This window comes from Sminthopsis crassicaudata, chromosome 2 (genome assembly GCF_048593235.1).
Source record: "Sminthopsis crassicaudata isolate SCR6 chromosome 2, ASM4859323v1, whole genome shotgun sequence".
NCBI classification, from domain to species: Eukaryota; Metazoa; Chordata; class Mammalia; order Dasyuromorphia; family Dasyuridae; genus Sminthopsis; species Sminthopsis crassicaudata.
The window spans coordinates 448694055-448715716 of NC_133618.1; the positions used below are offsets into that span (position 1 = coordinate 448694055).

Genomic DNA, 21662 nt, shown 5'->3' on the forward strand with positions numbered 1-21662 from the left:
GAAAAGCCTTGTGGAAGAAGATGGGAATGCTGTGAGGGCTGAGCTGTGAGGGACTCTTAAGTGCTGCACTTTAAGCCATCACTCTGACCAGAAGCCTGAGATGTAGCTTGTCCTTGGAAGTCACAGTTGGTTCCTACGCCTATCGTTTCCTCATAGAAGATCTGTCCCAAAGCAGAGAGCTCTTCTAGACGGACCTGGGAGAAGAGACGCAGAGGGTCTGATGTAAGAGAGGGTTGTGGGCTGGGTCAAGCTTCCCCAGGGAGGTGGGCTAGCCCAGGATGTAATAGTGCTAGTGAGTTAGCCTCCTGCCCTCTTCCTTCATCTTCTCTTCACTGGTTCCTTGCGCTGTGTTCCTGCGACTACTGCAATGCCTCCTCTGTACTGCCTGATGCGCGATGATGTCATTCCCATATCACCACCTCCTTGAATCCTGTTCTAATGTGAGTGATGCAGAGTTCAGGGTGGATGTGGCCTGGGATTGAACAGGTGAGCTTCTATGGCCAGCTCTCAAAAGGGAACCTTATTTAGTTAAATTGAGGTTTTCGATCCTAAGAAACTCCTACGCGACCATCCCAGTGTTTGGTTAGACAGGGAAGCTATGTCAAACATCATTCCTGCCCTTTTGAAGTTTATGGTCAAGTAGGGGAATGAAATGCATAAATGTATTTAGAAGGTACAAAAAGAAAAAAGGTCATTACTGAACCTTAGCACATAGTAGGTGCTTAATAAATGTTTTTGGACTGACTGACTGACTAAGCAAGGAGATCAATGAGAATTTCATGATAGAGATAGCCTTTTATTTTTGCATTCAAGGATAAGAAAACTTTCTCAACAGAGGAGGTTGGGGAGAGGCTATTCTAGATACAAGGGGTAGCTTGAACAAAGGGGAAAAGGTAGGAGAGTGTAGAGTATCTTTGGAGGCAGAGAGTTGTCCAGTTTTTTAGGAGTCTATAGCCTTCTTTTGGGAGAAAAGACTAACTTCAAACAGATCCTAATACCTGTGTGAATTTGTCATCAGCACTTTTCACAAAAGCAGAAGCAGTCTACTAGGGTGGGAAGAGCATTTGCTTCAGCATCAGGAAAAATCTGATTTGGCATTTCAACTCCATGACTTCACTTGGTGGGTGACTTTCACTGTCTAAGACTGTTTTCTCATCCATAAAATGGGGATAATACTGTTTGTTCTTTCTATTTCACAGGGTATCATAAGGTAAGTGCTTTTTGGAAACCTTAAAGCACTGGAGAAATGGGAATTATCATCATTATTATCACTAGATTGTTATTTCAATTTAACAACCTTGCCAGAGAATCCCCTCTTCTAGGGGGGATTGATTTCTCCTTTGTAACATCATTCCTGTGCCTAATAACTGTTTTTCTTAATGTCATGTTTTTGCAAAATCAGATGACAGGTAGGTGCTGTTATTTCCCCCATTTTACAGTTGAGGAAACTGGGACAAATGTAGATCAAGTGACTTGCTCAGGATCACACAGTGGGTGTTTGAGGTTGGATGTGTTCTTGGGATTTTGTGACTACAGGTTTAATGCTCTATCCACTTCCCAGCCTAACTCCCTCTCAATTATGAATTTGCAGTGTGGGATCCAAAACAAAACAAAACAAATAAAACACCCCTAAGGTCTTAGATTTCAGTCATAGAAATCTAATGTCTAGAAGGGAGGTGAGAGTCCCACAGTTCTCTGCCTTGATTAAAACACCTCTAATGAATTGTGTTCAGTACTGATTCTAAGGGATTTGAAGACAAACCAGATGAGGAGCAAAAGAAATTAGGGATATTTATTTAACTGTAAGCTCTATGAAATCATGGTCTATCTCCAGCCTTTGTGTCCTCAGAGCCACCTGAAGACCTTTCATGGAAGAGATGCTTAAGATACTTGCTCATTCCCCTAAATTAAATATTGAGCCTGAAGAAGAAGAAAGTTAGGTAAATCCTTGGCTATCTGCAAAGTTATTTTGTGAAGTTGGATATAATACAGGATTGGACATGTGTTTTCATTGACACAAGGAACTCTCAAATGCAGAAACTTCCTCTACAGATAATATAGGTCAACTTCTTCCCTGAAACTTACATTCACTAAGAGGTTAGGTGACTTGTCCAGGCTTAATATTGTCAAGATAACTTGGCTTAAAAACCAACTTTTATCCGTTGTGTCATGCTTTCTTTGTTGTTATGTAATATAAAGACAACATTTGTTTTGCTTGGTCACTGAGGGCAGAACCAGAATGAGTGAGGAAATGTTATAGGGAGGCAGATTTGAGCTTAAAAAGAAGTTTTTTTTTTTTTTTAAGTTAGCTGCCTGGAAGTAGAATGGTCTGTCTCATAAGAAGTATGTTTCCTGTCACCAAACATGTTCAAACAGAGCCTGGCTGGCCATTTTAAGAGCTCTTATAAAACAGATACATACTTTAGGTTGAAGTTGGCTTGGATTTCCCTCTGAAGTTTCCCCCCCCCTCCCCACTTAGCTCTGAGATTCTAGGAGTATCTGAGCATCTAGCAAGGGAAGGAGTTCCATCACAAGGGCTTCCCCTCCTCTTCAAGGGCTTCAGGTTCATTCTTTTCCACCTGGAATCCCTAAGCAATGCCCAGACACACCCTGCATACTTGGCCAACTTAGCAGGCTGAGTCATTTCAGTTCTGGAGGGAGTCTGGAAACCTAGGGAGTGTCATGGATGGGTCAGGTAGAGAAGCATTTAGGGGGTGGAGTGGACTCTTCCTGACTCCAGTACAGGGAAAGCTCTTAGTCAAACCCACCAGCTTCTGCTAGCCTCTCAATTTCTGACAGCTAAGGCAGGTATGGTGGGGGAATCTGAGAAAGAATGGAGATGAAACAGCAAGTCTAGGCAAGAGCCTGTTAGAAAGATGATGTATTATATGCTTGAAGTGTGGCTTCTGCCTGTGGTCTGGGAGGTGCCCATGGACCCAAATGACAGGTTGCCTGCTATGTAATTGCCAGATGTGATATATGTACAGGGGTGGGGGGGACAATTTTTCTTTTATTCTTAATATGATACTTTAAGCCTTCAGGTAATGAACTCTCTGCCTATTTTGTAGTGCTGCCTTTGCTCCTAAAAATGTTGATGAATCCAAAAAGCTGGAAGAGTTCCTCATTTCATGGAAAAAACATTGGAACCTTCCCCGTCCAAAAAAAGAAAAATTTTCTCCTTACATGCTATACTCAATTTTATAGAGTTTGTTTTTGGTTTGTTTATTTTAGTGAATTTATACAGAGCTGTGAAGTACTTTATAACAAGATACAGTTTGTAAAGTACTGTTAAGTACAACAGAATACAGAGTGGAAAGAACCTTGGAACATAGAATATTAGAGCAGAGAGATACTTATAGGTAAATTGAGACCCAGAAAGGGGAAATGATTTGTCCAAGAAAACATCCCATTAGTGGTAGAGCTGGGACCAGACTCTGGTTCTCCAAACTCAGTCCAACACTTTTTTCTGTTATACCATAGAAGAATCTTATAAACATTGTAAAACAAATCTTGTAAAATCTGCCATGTCCCAATCCCATTCCCAGCACTAGTTCCAACTAAGTTGTCTGTACTAGTCCTACCTTTCTCATCTCAGCTTCCCAAATGCTTCCAAATTCATCTTGGAAGCATCTCATTCAACTGCCTTGGAAGCAAGATAGTTTTCTCCCTTACCTCAACCTGGGATGCTGGTATCTAAGGGGGATTGATTCTCAGTCTTTTTTTTTTTTTGAAAGTCAAAATATCAGCTTTATGAGTTGGGCCTTTCCTAACAAGCAATTTGGTAGGGGGCAGAATTTGCTAAGCTGCTTTGAGGCATTAATTACTGCACATGCACTAAGCCAAATTTCTGTTTGTTTCCTGAGGGTACAAGCAGACTTCTGCTTTTCTAGGCTGTTGGCTAAAGATTGCCTTAGCTTGGCTTCAGACACAAAACTTTCTTTTTTTGGGGGGGGGAGCATGGTGGGTAGCAATGACTATAAATTTTTTCTGCTTTGTTATCTATGTGACCACAATTCACTTCACCTTCCTGGGGCTCAGGTTCCTGGTCTGTAAAGTGAGGAGTTTGGACTGGGTAATCTCTGGGACTCTTTCCAGCTCTAAATCCCATGATGTGTTTTCTGGCTGCAGGAGCAGGCAGATGCCACCACTTTGTGCTGGGTCATCCTGGGAAAGGTTCTTCCCTCTCACCCCATCCACTCCATTGCCTCCTCCACCTGTTCATAGATGAACGACATTTTACCATCAGGAACAATAATAATGCATATTTGCTTCTTCAATATTTTAAAGTTTACAAATCACTTTTCTCACAATAACATTGTAAAGTAGGTAGTACAAGAATTATTATCCCATTTTAGAGAAAAGGTAGCTTTGATGAGGGGGAAAAATAACTTGCTTAGTCATACAATTAGTCAGAGTCAGAGCCAGCCTCCACTAATCATACTGAAAGTCATCCATGACTCTTCTTTCTCTTCTCTGACATGATTGTCTTCCTATTCCCATATCCAAGAAGTTGCCCATTATAACTTCACATCATATTTCACTTCCATCCTTTTTTGTTTCCTGTCAGGGCTACTTTGATATTTATCTCTTATTGTTCATATTCAGTATCTTTTTGAATAGTCTCCTTTCCTTCAATCTCTTCCCTTCTTAATTTATCCTCCATTCTGCTGCCAAAATGATTTTCTTAAGCATAGGTCACTCTCCTGGCTCAACAAGTTATAGTTGGTCCCAGTTGCCTGCACTATAAAATACAACTCCTTTGTTTGGTATTTAAAAATCTTGAGTTCACCTATCTTTCTGAACTCCTCACACTTTCTCATCTCATAAACTTTAAATTCAAGTCAAACTGCCTGCTTGTCATTAATCCTTCATAGCATCATGTTTCTTACTTCAGTGTTCTCCCTCCCATTTTCTGGTCTTGGAATCCCTAGCCGGCTTTAAGGCCCAGGTCAGATGCTGTATCCTGCAAGAATTTTTGCCTGATTTCTTCCTCAATTTTTAGTGTTTCCTTTCCACCAACCAAAAAAAAGCACTCCATATAAATTTTGTCCTGACTTATTTGTGCACATGTTCTTTCCTTTGAATAGTAAGCACCTTGAAGTCAGGGATTTTTAAAAAAAACATATTCTCTTCCTGGGATATGTGCCTAGCACAATCAGTGGTATATAGTAGGTGCTTAAAAACTGTTTATTGAATTGAAGTGGGCCTAGGTCTTCTGATTCCAATTCTAGTTTTCTTATACACACCTTGAGGAGGATGGCAGGATTATTGTCATCATTGGTATGTTGAGTTAGAGAATCTTGAACTCCCAGATGCTGTTAGGATTTGGAATTGGAAGAATCCTTAGAAGTCATCCCATTGTAATCCAACTCCTTTGTTGTTTAGGCAGGGTGCCTCAGTGAGGTTAAGGGACCTACTCAAAACTTCAGGAAAATAGTAAGATTTGACCTCCTGGGCTTAAATCCCTCTTCCCTTCCTTGGCCCTTAGTGAGCTGAGAAGAGCCTGAAGTGTTCTCAGAGCCAGCTCTGATAGGGCACTTGCAGTGTCTGATTCTAAGTACTTTCTCTGCAAGGGGAGATGGTAGTGCTGTGAGAACACTTGGTCAACCAGCCTGTCTTCTGCACACTGGGTACTGTACTGTTCCCTGGAGAGAACTCCCTATGCCATTTTATTCTGGGAACAGAAGATTAATGACTTTTCCCTCCCTCTTCCCATCTCCCAACACTCACCTCCCTGCCTCTCTGGAAAGAGGACACAGGTTGGATCACTTGCTACCTTGATGTACATAACTGAGTATCCCCTCCCTTCCCCTTCAGATCACCTTCATCAAGTAGGGAAAATCTTTAGGACTTTAGACCACTAGATGCCCATTCTCTATAATCTGTTCTGCTTTCCATAGACTTCTTAAAATATCTCTGTTCCTTCTCCCTCTCTTTTCTTTCCTTCCTTCTGGGACCTTGTGTCTGAAATTTAAGACTTAAGTAATCTTGCCTTGCCCCAACCTGAGGTTTACTCTAATTAAACTCCATGTTTGGAAGGCTTCTCCCACAACCTTGGGAAGGAGGGAATTGGACAGATTTTCCCCTCCTTTCAACAAAATATGACAAAAATTCCTAAGTTTATCTTCAATGCCTGTCACCTCTCCTCACTTGTAACTTGTCCTCTCATCTCTGCCCCCCAGCTCCATTCCAGAGCTGGAATTGTCCAGTTCTCCTTCCTCATAACAAAGCCTGTTCTTAGGAGGAGATAGTAATAAGTATCCTATTATCCCTGTTCATGGTTTACAGAGCACAAGCTCCATAAATTCTCATTCACTCCCCCTTTTTCACTCCCGTTATTATCCTCATTTTGCTTGGGAGGAAACTCAGAGAGGGAAAGTGACTACCACAGAGCTGACAGGTAGCCAAGGGTTTCCTAGTTTTAGGTGGCCAATTAAGATCTTGACTCCAAAAATCAATGCTTTTAAAAGTGAGAGGTGGAAGTAATATTACTGATCATCTTGTCTGATCCCCTATATTTCATGGACAAAAAACCAAAAGCCCATGGTCTATGGGATCATTGTCCATGGTCAGCTGGTTGCGGAGTTGAGGTTGGGACCCATGTTCTGTGAACCTGGATTTAGGGTTCTTGCTGCTAAGTGAGCCTTTATCTCCTTGAGGGCCTGAGATCCTTCAGGTTGGGCTTACTTTGGGAAGCTTCTAAGAGAACTTTTTTTTTTTGGTTTTATAGTGTAGATCTCCTTTCTCCCCAATCCAATCAATTTCCTATTACTTTCAGGATTGAGTATAAAATCCTTAAAAAAAAACTTTTTAAAGAGTTTCATGACCTATCCTCTTTCTATTTTTCTTTTACTTTGCCTTGCTCTCTTCTCTCAACATACTTAGCCACCAAGAGATACTGACCTCTTTGCTGTTTTGTGCACCCAACAGTATTGTCTCCTAACTTGATGTGTATTCTCAGTCTATCTCCCAAGCCTTTCATCTCTACTTTCTGGCTTCCTTCAAGGCTCAACTAAACTCTTACTTCTACAAGATGCCTTTTCTATTCCCCTTTGTGTCTTCTCTTTATGATTATCTCCAATTTATCTTGTATGCAGCTTATTTGTATACAGCTTTATTTTTATATACAAATACACCTAGTTACACCTGTGAGAATCTAGATACTGGGTTTGTTTTTTTGTTTTGTTTTTTGTTTTGTTTTGTTTTTATTTGTTTGTCTATTTGTTTGTTTTGGCTTTCTTTGCATCTTCAGTATTTAGTACAGTGTCTGGCACATAGTAGAGGTTTACCCTTTTAGGTTTGTAGCCTGACTGACTGATTCTAGAGCCAGGACTATTCCCCTTATACCACACTGCCTACCTATACTTCATGTTATCATTGCATTTATGCCATTCTATTTCGTATCATATTTTTCAATCCTTTTTTATGTTTAGCCCCGAGTGCAGTGCTCTATTTGCAATAAGCATTTAATAAATATTTGTTAAATTGAATTGAATTGAGGTAGTAGCCCTCTCCCAGCAAGCTTCTAGATAAATTAGTCCAGTCCTTCAGAAAGTGATAATATTATAGAATATTTGAGCCAAATATAGCCCACCTTATTTTTCAGATAAAGAAGCTGAGCTCCAAGAGAAGTACGTTGTCCAAGGCCATGTGGCCAGCTAGTTAATGGCAGAGCTGGGATTTGAACCTAGGTTTCCTGACATCAAATTCAGGTTAGCTATCAATCAGATACCACCAATTGGGACTGAGAATTGGAGGGGAAGGGACTATCAGACAAGGGGAAAGATCAATTCATAAAGTAGAAACTCATCTTTCTTAGCCAAGGTGGGATGTTGCTTAGGGAATAAAAGGACAGAGAGTTTGCCATCTCTTTTCCTATTAGGATTTATTCCTTCTGTTCCCTTCCCAACCTGCTTTCTTGTCCATGGACACATAGAGACTATTGAAACTGGAAGAAAAGTTTGCTTAGCTCACAGAACTCTGGATGCCCCATATGGAAGGACTTAAGACCATACAATATTAGAGCTGGAAGGAACTTTGGGGATCAGCTAATCCAATTCTCCCAATTTATTGAAGAGGATTGAAGCCCAGGAAGGAGGTAAAGAGGCTTGATTAAAGTCACATTGTCTGTGTGTATCCCTTCTCTGCTTTCTTCCCTCTCCTACTCCTACAAAAGATTTTCCTTTCATTTCATACTACTTTGTACATTGTTTATGCTTTGTTGTAAATGGAACTGGGTTTAAATTCTAGGTCTTTTATTTTCTTCTCCCCATTTCATTCTATTTACATATATATTTTTTAAAGTACAGAGATTTAAAATTTTTTTTCAACTACAAATTCCCTCCTTCACTCTACCCCTTTCCTTTAAAAAGAAGATAAAACATATTCCAATATTTGTAGTTGTGCAAAACAAGTTTCAGTATTACCCTTATTCAGGGTGGGGGTGAGGGGAAGCAAGGAAAAAAACAAGGGAAAAAAATGTTTCCATCTGTTCTCTGAATTCAATTCTTTATCTGAAGGTGAATAGCATGTTTTATCTTGAGTGCTCTGGAATTGTGGTGGATCTTTGTATTGATCAGAGTTGTGGACATTATTCTCCTGTTTCCATGCACTTCACTTTGCACCAGTTCTTATGACTTCCTAGATTTTTCTGAAGTCATCCCTTTTGTCATTTCTTACTGCACAATAGTGTTCCATTATCTTCATATGCCATATACCATTTATCATTATATATTGTCTGACTGTGGGAAAATCACTTAATCTCTTTGGACTTGAATTTCATCTATAAAATAGGTGGTAGTTGGGACTAAGCTTGGACATTGGATTAGGTCAAAGGTTCTTAAACTTTTTTGTGTCTTTAATCCTAGTAATTTGGCTAAATCCCTTCTCTTATTCATGTTTTTAAATACATAAAATAAAACAAAATTATAGAGGGAAAAAACCCCAAGCAATAACAGTGTTTTAGATACTGAAAAGACAAATACAAGCATTACCTGTTCTCAAGAAGCTTTTATTCTAAGCTTATTTAGTGGGGAAGAAGCTTCTTCATCCTAAATTTATAATCTATGCAATTGTATTCCCCTTTTCCCCCAACCAAGTATACAGACGCTCAAATCTGTCTATGGAATCTAGGTCAAGAATTAGACTTATATGATTTTTTAGGATCTTTCCAGCTATAAATCCTATAATCTTTTTTCATTTCTTTTTTTTTTTTTTTTTTGCTGTTTATGCTGCACATTTACATATGCACTATATCCAAGCTTCATACACATTCAGGTTTCTAAATTACAAATTCATTCTCTCTCTCCCTCTTCCCTTCCCCTTCTCTCCTCTCCCCTTTCCCTTTATTCCTTCCTCCTCTCCTCTTCCCTCTCTTCCCTCATCCCTTCCTCCTTTTCTTCTTCTTCCTCCTCTCTCCCCTCTTCCCTCTACCTATGCATTTGTACATATTTATTCATCTCTCCATTCATTCATTTATTTGTTTATTTATGATCTCATTCCTTTTATGTCCATGGAGGATAAATGATTTGCCCAGAGATAGTTGTGGAGCTGGAATTTGGATTTGGATCTTACTCTAAATGCTTTCACTATACTCATATATTTGTTTGTTCATTTAATTTTTATAAAGCATTTATTATGTGTGACCTTATATGCTTAAGTTCCTTTCTTCAAGCAGTCCAATAGAAGAATAAGACAAGTCACAAATCATTTTGCTATCAAAGATAAATGCATATGTACATAAGTACTTAAGAAAAGTATTGACAAACTATTGTTCAACTTAAAACAGGGAGAACTCATATCTGTTTAGATTAGTTATAGAAAGTTCACATAAGTAAGAGCTGACTTCTGAATTAGTCCTTGAAGGAGGGCTTGGATTTCAGGTGTTAATTAGCTGGGAGGATATCCCAGATAATAACTTTAGAAAATGTGTGGAGATGGGAAAACACAATGTAGATTTAGGGAACATTGAGTGTTTATATTTGGCTGGAGTGTATAGTATATGAAAGTTGGATAGTTGAAGACAAGACTGAAATGATATTTTGAAGATAGAACATAGGAGCTTTGAATACCATGCTAAGAAATTTGGGCTTTATCCTAAAAGCAACAAGGGACCATTTAATGCTTTTTTTTTTTCTTCAGAAGAGTGATATGATAATAGGAGTATATTAGGAAGATTATTGTGATATGGTTTATAAAATAGATCAGGGTGGAGAAAGATAGGAGGCAGAAGGACCAGTTGACTATGGTAGTAATGAAAGAAGCAACTATTTAGAGCTGAAAGGATTCTTTGAGAATTTGTCCAACCCCTTCATTTTGCAAATGGAAAAACTGAGGAACAGAGAGAAGAGGGAACTCACTAGTATAAGATTAGAGAGCTAGTGGTAAATCCAGGACTAGAACCATACTGTTCTGTGGACTTGTTACACTCTATGTCCTAGGGTCCTCAGGTTCTAGGATCATAGCTCTAGATAAAGGCCACCTAGTCCAATCTCCTCACCATATGAGGAAACAGAAATTCAGAAAAGGTAAGAGATTTGCCCAACATCATGTAGATGGTGAGATGATGAATGTGGCTGGAAGAATAGCAGGAAGGAAGAGAATGAGGGAGAAAATGAAAAGGCTGGAATGGCAAACATCTAAACAAGCACCCAGAGCCATCTCTTCACATGTGGTATAATAATTTATCCTTGATTCCACTGCCCTGCAAGACATGAGAAGGCTGAACTAGATTTCTCTGGATTTGGCAAGTTACATTCTTTGACCTTGATTTGCTGAAAGTTTGGATACAAAGATGGAAAGAAAAGGACAAGTCAAAGATTACTCCAAGGTTGCCAGGGTGGGAGACTGGGAGGAGAATGAAAGCCTCCCCATCTCTCCTCCCTATGGCTTAACTGACTTAAGAGGGCCAGTATAAATCATGGTGTCATACTATGAGAGATCTCAGTGATCTTCAATCATAGATCAGTCAGTAAGCATTTTTTTTTTTTTTAGGTATCTATCAATAAGCCCTAGGAATACAAATATAGAGAGGAGTTTACATTCTTATTAGAATTATTAGAAGGGAGGAGTTGTTATGATTATTCAGTTCATTTCATGAACCCATTTGGGTAAAGATACTGGATTTCTTGGTAAAGATACTGGAGGGATTTGCCATTTCCTTCTCCAGTTCTTATTACAGATGAGGAAGTTGAAGCAAATAGAGTTCAAGGACTTGCCCAGGATTGTACAGCTATTAAGTGTCTGGGGCCTGATTTGAACTCAGGAGTTTTCCTGACTCTAGGCCCAGAGCTCTATACACGGTTCTACCTAGCTTCCCTCTGACAGGGCGACAAACATATAAATATATAAGTTTATATGGAATATATGCAATTCTTTTTTCAAAAATCTTTTATTTAGTCACTTTTTTAAAAAATTGAGTTTCAAAATTTTCTATGTTCCTCCTACCCCCTCCTTCTGCTTTGAAAAGACAAGCAATTGGAATATATGCAATTCCTGTCCTCTCCTTTTACAGATAAGGAAATTAAGGTCCAGAGATGGAAAGGAGTTTCCTCAAGGATACACTGTGAGTGTAAGTCAAAGATGGGGATTGAATTCCTTTCTCACAATTTCAGATGTAAGGCTCTTACCCAGGCTGTCTTCTGGAGCTTTTTGTCAGGGAGGAGGAACACCTTTGCTTCCAGGAGGTGTTTGCTGTACCTCTGGCTACACTTTCTAACAAAATCTGTTATTTGTCCCTCACTCCCTTTATTTCTGCTGAAGTGCAGAGAAGAAGAGAACCTCGTTTCTGGGTGCCCTTCTTTTGAAGCCTGAGATATGGAGGGCCATTAGAGTTCATGGGCAGTGAGGGGACAAAAGGAGTAAAGTCCATTTCATTACTTTCTCCATATTCTTGGGAGAAAGAGAGAAGCTGATGTGGCAAGGAAAAGCCATGCTGGGCATTCTCCTATGTTGAAGTAAGGAGGGTAGGCTGATCTGCACCTCTCTACTTGGCTCTGAGATCACTGACTTGTCTATTTCTGGTGTGGGTTGGGCTTCTAAAGGGACAGGAAAATTTTTTCTTTTATTGACTTTGATTTTTTCCTCTTCTAAGAGTGTGCTTATTAGTCTGGAGCATCGTATCTACTCTTAACCCCTTTCCCCATTTTCAGGGCATCTAGATTAAATGGTCATGCCTTTACATTTTGACTTAGTTACTTGTCATTAGTGTTATCTTGGAGGAGGGACTGATTAATTTCTCAGGGCCTTATTTTCTTCATTTATAAAATGAAGGAGCCAGACTGGATGATAGCATCATAGGTTTAAAACTAGAAGAAAAGTCATCTAGTCCAAATTTCTTATTTTGTGGATCAGGAAAGTGAGGCTTACAGGCTTGACCAAACTCATACAGTAGTAAATGACAAAGCTCCAGTGATTTCTTTCAGTTCAGAATCCTAGGATCCTCTGGTCAGGACAGTAAATGAATCACACAATCTCTTAGCTAGAAGAGACCTCTAAGGTTATCTCATTAACTTCCCACTCAGTTCAACCATGTTTTCAATTGCTTCCATTTCCTACAAGCTCATTTTCCAGGCCCTGTGGAAACTGCTATAACAATGGGAAACTCACTTGTTTATGAGGCAGCCCATTCTATTAGTGGAGAACTCTGGTTGTGAGGCAATTTCTTCCTTATGTTCAACCAAAATCTGCCTCCAACTCATTCAGTTCTTGGGATCCCATGTAATAAGATTTATTTCCCAAATTGTGTCAGAAGCAAGAACATACATGAAATTAAGTTATGATGACAAAAGGCATTATTATTCCCAACTTGATGGCCAAGTGGGAAGAATGTAAGATTGGGGCTCATAGTATATAGGTTTGAATTCTTTTACTCAAATTACATTACTTCTCTGGGCTTTCAATTTCCTAAATTGAGGAAGGGTCCCCTCAGTATGTTGGTTGAGTACTCTGTAATTTATAGAAGGACCTGGACAAAAATCACATTGGGTAAACAGGCATTAGACTGAATTTCTTGAAAGTAGGGTCTGTTTTGTCTTTTTTTGTATCCCCAACATTTAGCACAGGGCTTGACTATATGATAATGAGAATTATAACTTGAATGGGTTGAGAGGAAATGTAAATATGGGATATGGTCAGCCCACCTCTCTGTACTGAGTGCCTCCTCTGGGCCCAACCCTTTGCTCTCTGCTGTAGGGATATAGAGAAATCTAGGATCTGGTTCTTTCTCTCAAGCTTGAAGTTTAGGTGGACCTTAATAAATACTTGAATAAAGCATCTACTAATCATTTGCTATGTACAAAGCTCTTTGTTAAGTGCTGGGGATAAAAAATGGAAAATTAATCTCTGCTCTTAAGGAACTCACATTTTAATGAGGAGAGACAACATATAGCTAGTTGACTCTCTAATTGACTGAGCAACAGGTAGGAATGGAGTATGATCTCCAACTGTAAGGAATATTAAAGTGGATAAGATCCCAGGTCCATTTAAAATATTTGAACAGGAAGATCTCAAAAGTCGCTTCAAGCTCTAAATTATCTTATGATACATGTAGAAAACAAGGTGAAGAGGTACAGAGATGTGTGTGACTTGCCTATAGTCATATAGTGAATTAGTGACAAAACCAGAAATGGAATCTGGATCTGCTGATTCTCTAACCAAGATCCTTTCAGTTACTCCATACTGTCACCCTATGCTATGTTTTAAGCCCTAGTGTATTTCCTGACTGGGGGGAAAAAAAAAAGGAGAGCCTTGAACCAGTTCTGGCTACTACTTTAGAAAGGGAAGAGTTGGGGAGGGGGACTTCCTACTGGATAATCATGTTCAGCAAGGGCTTCCTGGGAAGAAATTACAAACTGAGGAAGCTTAAGATACTGTCATTCAAGAGTGGTGTATTATCCCCATCAAACCCTACTAAAAATAGGGCCACTGACTTATTAATAGGAAGAACAGGAAATAGTGGGAAATGTAATTTGAATGGGATGCGAGTCAGCTAGCCTGTCTGTATTGAGTACCTCTTCTGTGCCTGGTTCTGTGCTCTATGCTGTAAGGATATAGACAATTCTGGGAGATGGTTCTTTCCCTCAAGCTTGAAGTCTAGTTAGTGGTGCAGTGAGAATAGCAGGGTGCTGGGAATTGATTCAGATTTTGACTCCACAGTACCCTCATTCTCTCCCTACTACTCCATTTCAGGTACTTAACAGTCTATTTGGGGGCTCATGTACAAATAACTGTCATACAAAGTAGATATCATGAATGCATGAGAGAGGTCCAGCATGCTGATCAAGGTCAGAGAACGGAAAATATAATTTCTGACTGAAAGAGTTTGGGGAAGCTTCCTGGAAAAGATAGCATTTGAGTTGGATCTAGTTGGAGATTGGTGTGACAGTGGTAAGATTCTGAGAGTTGAAGTGTTAGGAGCAAAGAGAATGACAGGGAATAAATGGGTGACAGATGGTAAGGAATTTATAAGATCTCCAGTCTGTATAAACTAGAAGGGATCTAGTCCAGTCTTTCAGATCTAGGGAAGGAACGTGACTTGTCTGAGGTTATACAACTCGAAATAGCAAGATGGAGGGGAGTAGGATGAAATCATCTGGGGTGGTGGGCAATGCCCCACCTAGGGTATTTTCTAGTTTACACCTAGTTCTTTCTGGCTCCAAAGCTAGCTCACTATTCACTATGGGATGGGAGTGAATGACCATCTGTAGATGAAAAGGAGGGGGTGGATGATGTTGTAAGTAGGGGCCAGTGCCTGAGGTCTAGGCTGGAGAATGAAGATTTATTTATTTATTTGTTTGTTTTGATTGTTTGTTTTCTTCTATTTATGCATAAAGCTTTTTTATTTTTAAAACATATGCACAAATAATTTGATATCATTCACCCTTGCATAGCCTTGTGTTTTCTCCTTCCCCCCACCCCCTCCCCTAGATAGCAAGCAATTCAGTATTTGTTAAACATATTTAACTATATGTTAAATCTAATATTTATACAATTTAGAGAGAGATTTAGATGTGGAGAATGGGGGTATGACAAGATGATGGAGGACCTTAAAGTAAGTCATGATTTGTTTTCAAAATACAGTTCTTGAACATGATAATCTTAAGAAATACAAATAAACAAACTAAAAAATACAATCCCAAATAAAACCAAAAAAACTGATCTAGTTACATTTTTATAAAAGAAGCTCTAATCTTTTGGCAAAAATGGTTTTTAAAAAAACCCTGCTTATTTGCTCTGGGTCATCTTCCCATCTCTTATTTCTCTGTGGACTTCAAAAATTTTGTTTCTTTTTTTGTGTGGATTTGTCAGTATTCTGAGTCATTCTAATTCTGCTTTCCTTCCCCAGCCTTGCATTCTATTGCATTCTCCAGATGTCTTTGCCCTAATTTTTTTTTTCTTTTTTGCAATAGAATAGTCACATTGATATGTTTAAGTTTTAATTCAACAGCTAAATTATATTATTAATGACAATAATGATAATGATAGCTATTATTTGTGAAGCATTTCTAGCTCAAAATTTGGGATTCTCTGATTCTATGAAGATGCGGAGGGCAATGTCCTGGATGCTGGAAACACTAAAATAAAAATGAATCCATTTGCCTATAAAGAGGTTGCTTTAAGTGGGGAAGGTGAAGAGGAAAGAGAGGGGTGTTCCAAGATGGGAGAATAGGATGTAGACCTGTGGTCTATAATATGGATGTAATATGGCCAGTACTTCCTGAGGGTCATACAGTCAAGCATGTCAGAGGACTCAAAGCTAATTCTTCTGGGCTCTAAAGCTAGCTCACTGTCCACTGTGCCAGAATTGCCTCCCCCCAAATGCAAACTGAGATAAGGTATTCAATAGTTGTTTAACATTTAGGATGTTTTCAGGTTGGGTTTTTTCCCCCTGTTGTAACACTGCTGTGAATATTTTTCTACCACTAATTTTTTTTCCTCTTTCAGTAGTTTGTTAGGTTATAGGCAGTTCTAGTTGTGTGAATTCTAGGTCAGAGCATGTGATGTTTTGTAATTCTTATTGTATAATGCCAAGTTGCTTTCCAAAAAGGCTACTGTAAACAAATTCACAATTCTGCCAACAGTCTAATAATGTGACAATTTCTCCATAGCTCTGCCTTCACTATATCTTATGTTTTACTTATCTTTGTCAGTGAAATGGGCACAAGACAGTACTTAGATGGTATAGTGGATAGTTTTGAGTCTGGAATCAAGATGATGTGAGTTGAATTCTGCCTTCAGACACTTAGTAGTTGTGTGACCTTTGACAGACTGCTGAACCTTTGTCTGCTTCAGTTTTTTCAACTGTAAAATTGGAATAATAATAATATTCCCTACATTGCAGGTGGTTGTAAGGATCAAATGAAATTGTAAAGTACTTAGCACATAGTGCTTGGCATATAGGAAGTGCTATATATAAATATCAGCTATTATTGTTATTACTTCAGAGCTGTTTTCTCAAACTATTGGAGAACTTGAAATTTTTAAAAGTGATTATTAACAATCCATTTTTCTGCCTTAAATAATTGTTTCTTGATATTCATCCACTGGGGGGAATGGGTATTAATAACTGTTATGCATTTAGATGTTAAAGTTTTTTATTTTATATATTTATTACCAAGCATTCTCCTGATCTATTTCCTTTCCCTTTATTTTGGAGGTGATGCTTTTTATTTTTGTTTAATAGCCTTATTTCCAATAATTTTCAAGAAAATCCTTAATAAATATGAATTCATTGGAGGAATTTGTACAGTGGTAGCTTAATGCATTTTTCCTGAAGGAGCTGTTGAGACAAGATGCAGTAAGTAGTAGGGAATCACCAGAGGTTTTTGGACCTGGGAAGTAATTCCTTCTTCCAGAAGGGTTGGACTGGTTGATTTCTAGGACCTCTTCTGACTCTGAGATTCTGTAAAGGAAATGGCCAGAGAAAGACATTAGGAAGATGATTCCGTTAAGATGTGCAGGTTGGGTTGGGAGTTGGGGGACTAAAGGAAAGGAAACTTTTTAAGGAATACATTTTTATTGTCCTATCTTATTTTTATGTCACCTAAATTTTCCCCTATATCTCTTCCATTCTCTGCCTCTTCTCCCTACCCCTCCTCTTCAGCTTCACCACTTACAAGGACATTATTGCAATAATCCAGGCTAGAAAAGGCAAAGGTCTCTGATGATGTAGTGTTTTGTGAGTGGAAATGGGAAGAGCTAGACAGTGGATAAGAAAAAACAGTCATCTGTGGTTATTCTTCTGTTCCTATATATAAGCATTATCTTTTTAACTGGACTGGAAACTGAGAGCAAGGACTTCATAACTTACTCCTCTTTTGTATTTTATCATATTCATCCTCCATCATAGGCATTTGGGTGTGTGTTCTTTCTCCCATTAGCATAGAAGCTCCCTGAGAGAAGGATTGGACTATGTTCTATTTATCTTTATGTCCAGAGCTGAACACAGGATCTTGTATTCTGCAGGCATTTAAATCAATGTTTATTGAATCAGATCGCTCTTCCACTTCTTCCCCAAGTCACCACAGAGCCAGGTGCCCAGTAGCCTTTCAGTAAATATTCTTATTTGTACAGTATGTCTTAATTCACATTTCTGCTATTTTGGTCCTTCTCCCCTCCCATACTTTTCCTTTGAGATTGTCCCCATTCACTGTGTAGATCTTGTTAAATACATGGTTGCATTTGTCTTCCCCATTAGCATGTAAACTCCTTGAGGGCTGGGACCATGTTTTATCTCCAGTGCCTGATAGATACATAGCAAGTGCTTAATAAATGCTTGTTGGAAACCTCTCCTGCAAGAGGAAGTTGCAATTAATGTGAGATTATGTGCTATCATTCACAGAATCATAGATCTAGAGATGAAGGGGATCTCAAAAGCCATCAAGTCAGATTACCCCCTCCCCCATTTTATAGTAACTGCCCCCTAGAAAGGAAAAAGTAAAATTATTTGCTTAAGGTCATATAAATGGTAAACATCAGAGGCAGAATTTAAACCTAGCTACTCTCTGTTTCCAGTACTAATGTTTTTTTCCCAATACACCACACTTCCACCCTTGTCATTGGACAAACATTTATTGAGTATCTGGTACATTACCAAATAACATGCTAGATGCTGGAGTTACAAAGACAGAAACAAAAACAGTCCGTGTCTTCAAGGGGATTACGTTCTACTTAGGGGAAATAACTTGTACCAGATAAGGAAGTACAATATATACATATATATGTATGCATGCATGCATGTATGTATGTATATGTATATGAGGCCTCTGACCCAGAGGGGTCAGTCTAAGATGCCTGATCTCTAGCCACATAGGTTCTGTGACAAGAAGTCCTGCCTTTCCTTCTCCAGCTCCTTAGCTCTTTGTCTCAAAGAGGGTTCTGCTTATTAAAGTTGATTTGTAAAATAATTCAATTGAATATATTTTCATAGTGAGTTGTTATGGTTTTTTTTGTTGTTGTTATATCTATAGAAATTTCTTTTTTTCTTTTTCTTCTTCTTCTTTTTTTTTTTTTTTTTTTTTTTTTTTTTGGTGGAGGCAATTGGGGTTAAGTGACTTGCCCAGGGTCACACAGCCAGGAAGTGTTAAGTGTCTGAGGTCAGATTTGAACTCTGGTCCTCCTGACTTTGGGGCTGGTGCTCTATCCACTGCACCACCTTGCTTCCCCTAGAAATTTCTTAAAGGGAAATTCCATCCATGGAGCACAGGAGAGACTGGCCTCTTCCTCACCTGCCTGAGAGTTACCATAGGAACAGTGTGACTCAGATGACTGGTTGAGTGTGAGGCCCAGTTGGGAAAGAGAGAAATTTGTAATTGTATCTCCAGGTGGCTGAGGTTTGAAGGAGTGAATATCGAGAGGGTCATGTTTGAGCAAACCTAAAGTTAGAATGATTAAAAAAAAAAAAAAAAAAAAAGCCTTGTCCTTCACTATGAAAGAGGAACATGCTGGGAATTTTGTTTTAAGCTAAAAGCAGTCATTGTGATGAAATATGAGGGTGGGAGGAGGAGGCAAGTTTTATGGAACTTTTAAGAAAATGAGGGGGAAGTAGCCAATGCATTTGCTCTATAAGACATCAGAGGGACCCTGTAGGAAACTCCCAGTTCTATCTATCTTACTGACACCAATCATTTAACTCTTTGGACACTTCATTTATAAATAAAAGGTTAGATTCTCAAATGTCCTTTTCCCCTCTTAATCTGTGATCCATTGGCTATTTCTTCTATAAGCCTGCTATAATTGCAGGCTTAAAGGGGCACCTTATCTTGGGCCACTACAACCTGACCTTGGACTAACCACATTTTCTACAGTGTGAGAAATTACAGGATTTGTGCAGTCGAAAAAATGAGAGGTATGTCACATAGTTAAAGTGTCAAATTTAAAACAGAAATGTTGCTTAAGGATTTCCTCACTGAGCTCAGCCCTTTCTACCCAAATCTTTCCCTTGCTTAACTCTCTTTCAAAGGACTGATTTCTCTTCCTAAATTTTCCTTTGTTTTTGTCCTTCCACTAAAGCCTGATTCCTCTGGATTCTCATGGAGGAAATCACCTCCTTCCCCTCCCCCCCTGGATTCTTTAGGTTTCATTCTCATCATGCTAGATTGTCCTCCGGAGAGTTCCCTAACCCTGTGAGACCCTGTTCTCCTAACCTCTTTACGTGCACCCTCCTGCATCCTCTCATTTCAACCTGTCACCTTCCAAACTGGCTTCCCTCCTTTTCTAGCCTTAACTTCTTTTCATTCTTTTCTGCTCCCAGAGTGAGAGGAGATACTAAACAGGTATTTCTGATATAATGGGGAAACACAGTAAATATAGATTCTGACTTGAAGCTCTGTTTGACCTTGGGCAATAGCTTCCTATACCAGATTGAATTTGTATGTGCTGGTAGAGTTTATAAAGCATTTTCAGGGTAGCGCCTCTCTATGTCCCAGTTTGCTTTTCTCTCAAAGAAGGGATTTGACTGAAATAGTTTCTAAGGACCCCTCCAGTTCTAAATCTTGTTGTGTTATGTTTTTCCCAGTCAGTTCTCTGCCTGATAGATGGATATTTATAATACTTCCACTCTAGTGGAGGATCTATATGAGATGACTCTTGTTGGAAGCAAACAGGTTGATTGTTGTTTGGTCCTGTCCAAGTCTCCATGACCCCATTTGGGGTTTCCTTAGCAAAGATACTAGAGGGATTTGCCATTTCCTTCTCCAGCTCATGTTATAATGAGGAAACTGAGGCAAACAAGGTTAAGTGACTTGTCCGGGTGTGTCTGGGGCCAGACTTGAGGGACAGCACACAATCCTCTGTGCCCCTAACCACCCAAAGAATCATAGCACATGGGAGTAGACATGAGATCTTTGTCACTGCCCTGCAGAATGAGAGACAGCAGGTGGTCCAGAGAAAGCAGCTGGCATTGGGAAAGTCCTAGAACCAGAGGCCACCTGTCTGTGGCTTACTGCCTGTGTGACCTTGGCTAAATCACTTGGACCTCCCTGAGACTAGAAGGTGGTTTGGGGCCCTGCTACCTCTGCATGAGAGATTACTTTCTCTCCTTGAGACTGCTTGAAATGGGAGTGTTAAACTCCATGTTCTGCCCTATGTGACCCACTTTCCCTGTAGGCTCAAGGTCCTGAGTGTGAGGGAGCAAGTTTAACATCCAAGAGAGCAGACATCAAGAATGCTAGCTCTCCCCCAGCCAGCAAACAGAGACCTTACTCTCCCCAGTTCCTGTCTGTCCCATTATGCCTTCTGTAGACCTATTCTGTCAAATGCATCCCCTTCCACATACACTCCTCTCAGCTTTGGGTACTTGTTGAAGGGCTTCCTCCTGGAGACAGTGTATCTCCAGCCACCCTTTGCAAGGCTGGTACCCAAAGTAGCAGGTGAAGTTGCATGCATCAGGATCCCCACTGCCGTGATCAGACCACAAGGGCTCTGCATAGGGCAAGGGGAGGGATATATTTGCAAAAGAAGGTAATATAAAACACAAAGGTATCAACACAAGTATTTTTAAAAATAAAAATATGGGTGTTGGCCTAGATTGTATCCCTTCCAAAGTTAAGTGTTGTGATGAAAGCTTCCCTGAGGCTTTGCTTGTGAGTAGAGGTAAATTCTCCCTGCCCTCTTTGCCTCACAGGGCTCTGAGGATGATCCTGGGAGATAATGAATATGCACATGCTTTGGAAATGGAAAACTGTAGTTTGGTCTATGTGGGAGACATTTTGACAACCGAGTTTCATGTGTCTGCAGACTCTCTGGGCCCCTCCCCCTGTGGCCATTGAGAACAGCTCTTGGCTAACCTCTTCATCCCTCTCTGATTTTCAGCTGAGAACATCTGGTCCTCCCCTTATCCCAGCCCTGTGGGTCAGGGACTGAGCCAGGTAAGAGGATTTTTCAACCATATAAAGTCATTTCAGACAGGACGATGGAGAGATGAGATCCTTGTCTAGTCTGCCAGCCAGCCCAGGGCTATGTGCAGAGCTCGCTCATCACTCGGGACAGAGAGGGGTGAGGTGAGGAATTCTTCTTTGTTCACATCTGTGATTTCATCAGCACAGAGAGCTCCCTGACGAGCAGACTCTCTTTATCAGTGTAGCTCAACAACTATCTTACCATGTATAGTTGGAAAGAGTTGCCTGGGGCACTGAAAAGTAAGGTGACTTGTCCAGAGCTTCACA

At 39.7% G+C, this 21662-nt stretch overlaps 2 protein-coding genes across 11 annotated transcripts in view; both read left to right on the forward strand.

Annotated features, from left to right (window-relative positions):
* The window catches only part of MANBAL (mannosidase beta like), a 118544-nt gene that overhangs the window by 93162 nt on the left and 3720 nt on the right, over positions 1-21662 (forward strand). The window contains exon 5 of one of the 3 annotated variants that reach the window (XM_074292695.1): positions 21310-21365. The exons of 1 other annotated variant lie outside the window; for it this stretch is intronic. In XM_074292695.1, the coding sequence (XP_074148796.1) occupies positions 21310-21313 (4 nt within the window). In that variant the 3' untranslated portion in view covers positions 21314-21365. Of the gene's footprint in view, positions 1-21309; positions 21366-21662 lie in introns of those variants that run through there. One more of the 3 variants, XM_074292693.1, reaches the window with a different exon arrangement.
* SRC (SRC proto-oncogene, non-receptor tyrosine kinase) overlaps positions 1-21662 on the forward strand; it is a 114846-nt gene that overhangs the window by 29837 nt on the left and 63347 nt on the right. The window contains exon 2 of one of the 8 annotated variants that reach the window (XM_074292682.1): positions 11513-11569. The exons of 5 other annotated variants lie outside the window; for them this stretch is intronic. The gene's annotated coding sequence lies outside the window, so the exon portion shown is untranslated. Of the gene's footprint in view, positions 1-11512; positions 11570-21309; positions 21366-21662 lie in introns of those variants that run through there. 2 more of the 8 variants (XM_074292683.1, XM_074292680.1) reach the window with 2 other exon arrangements.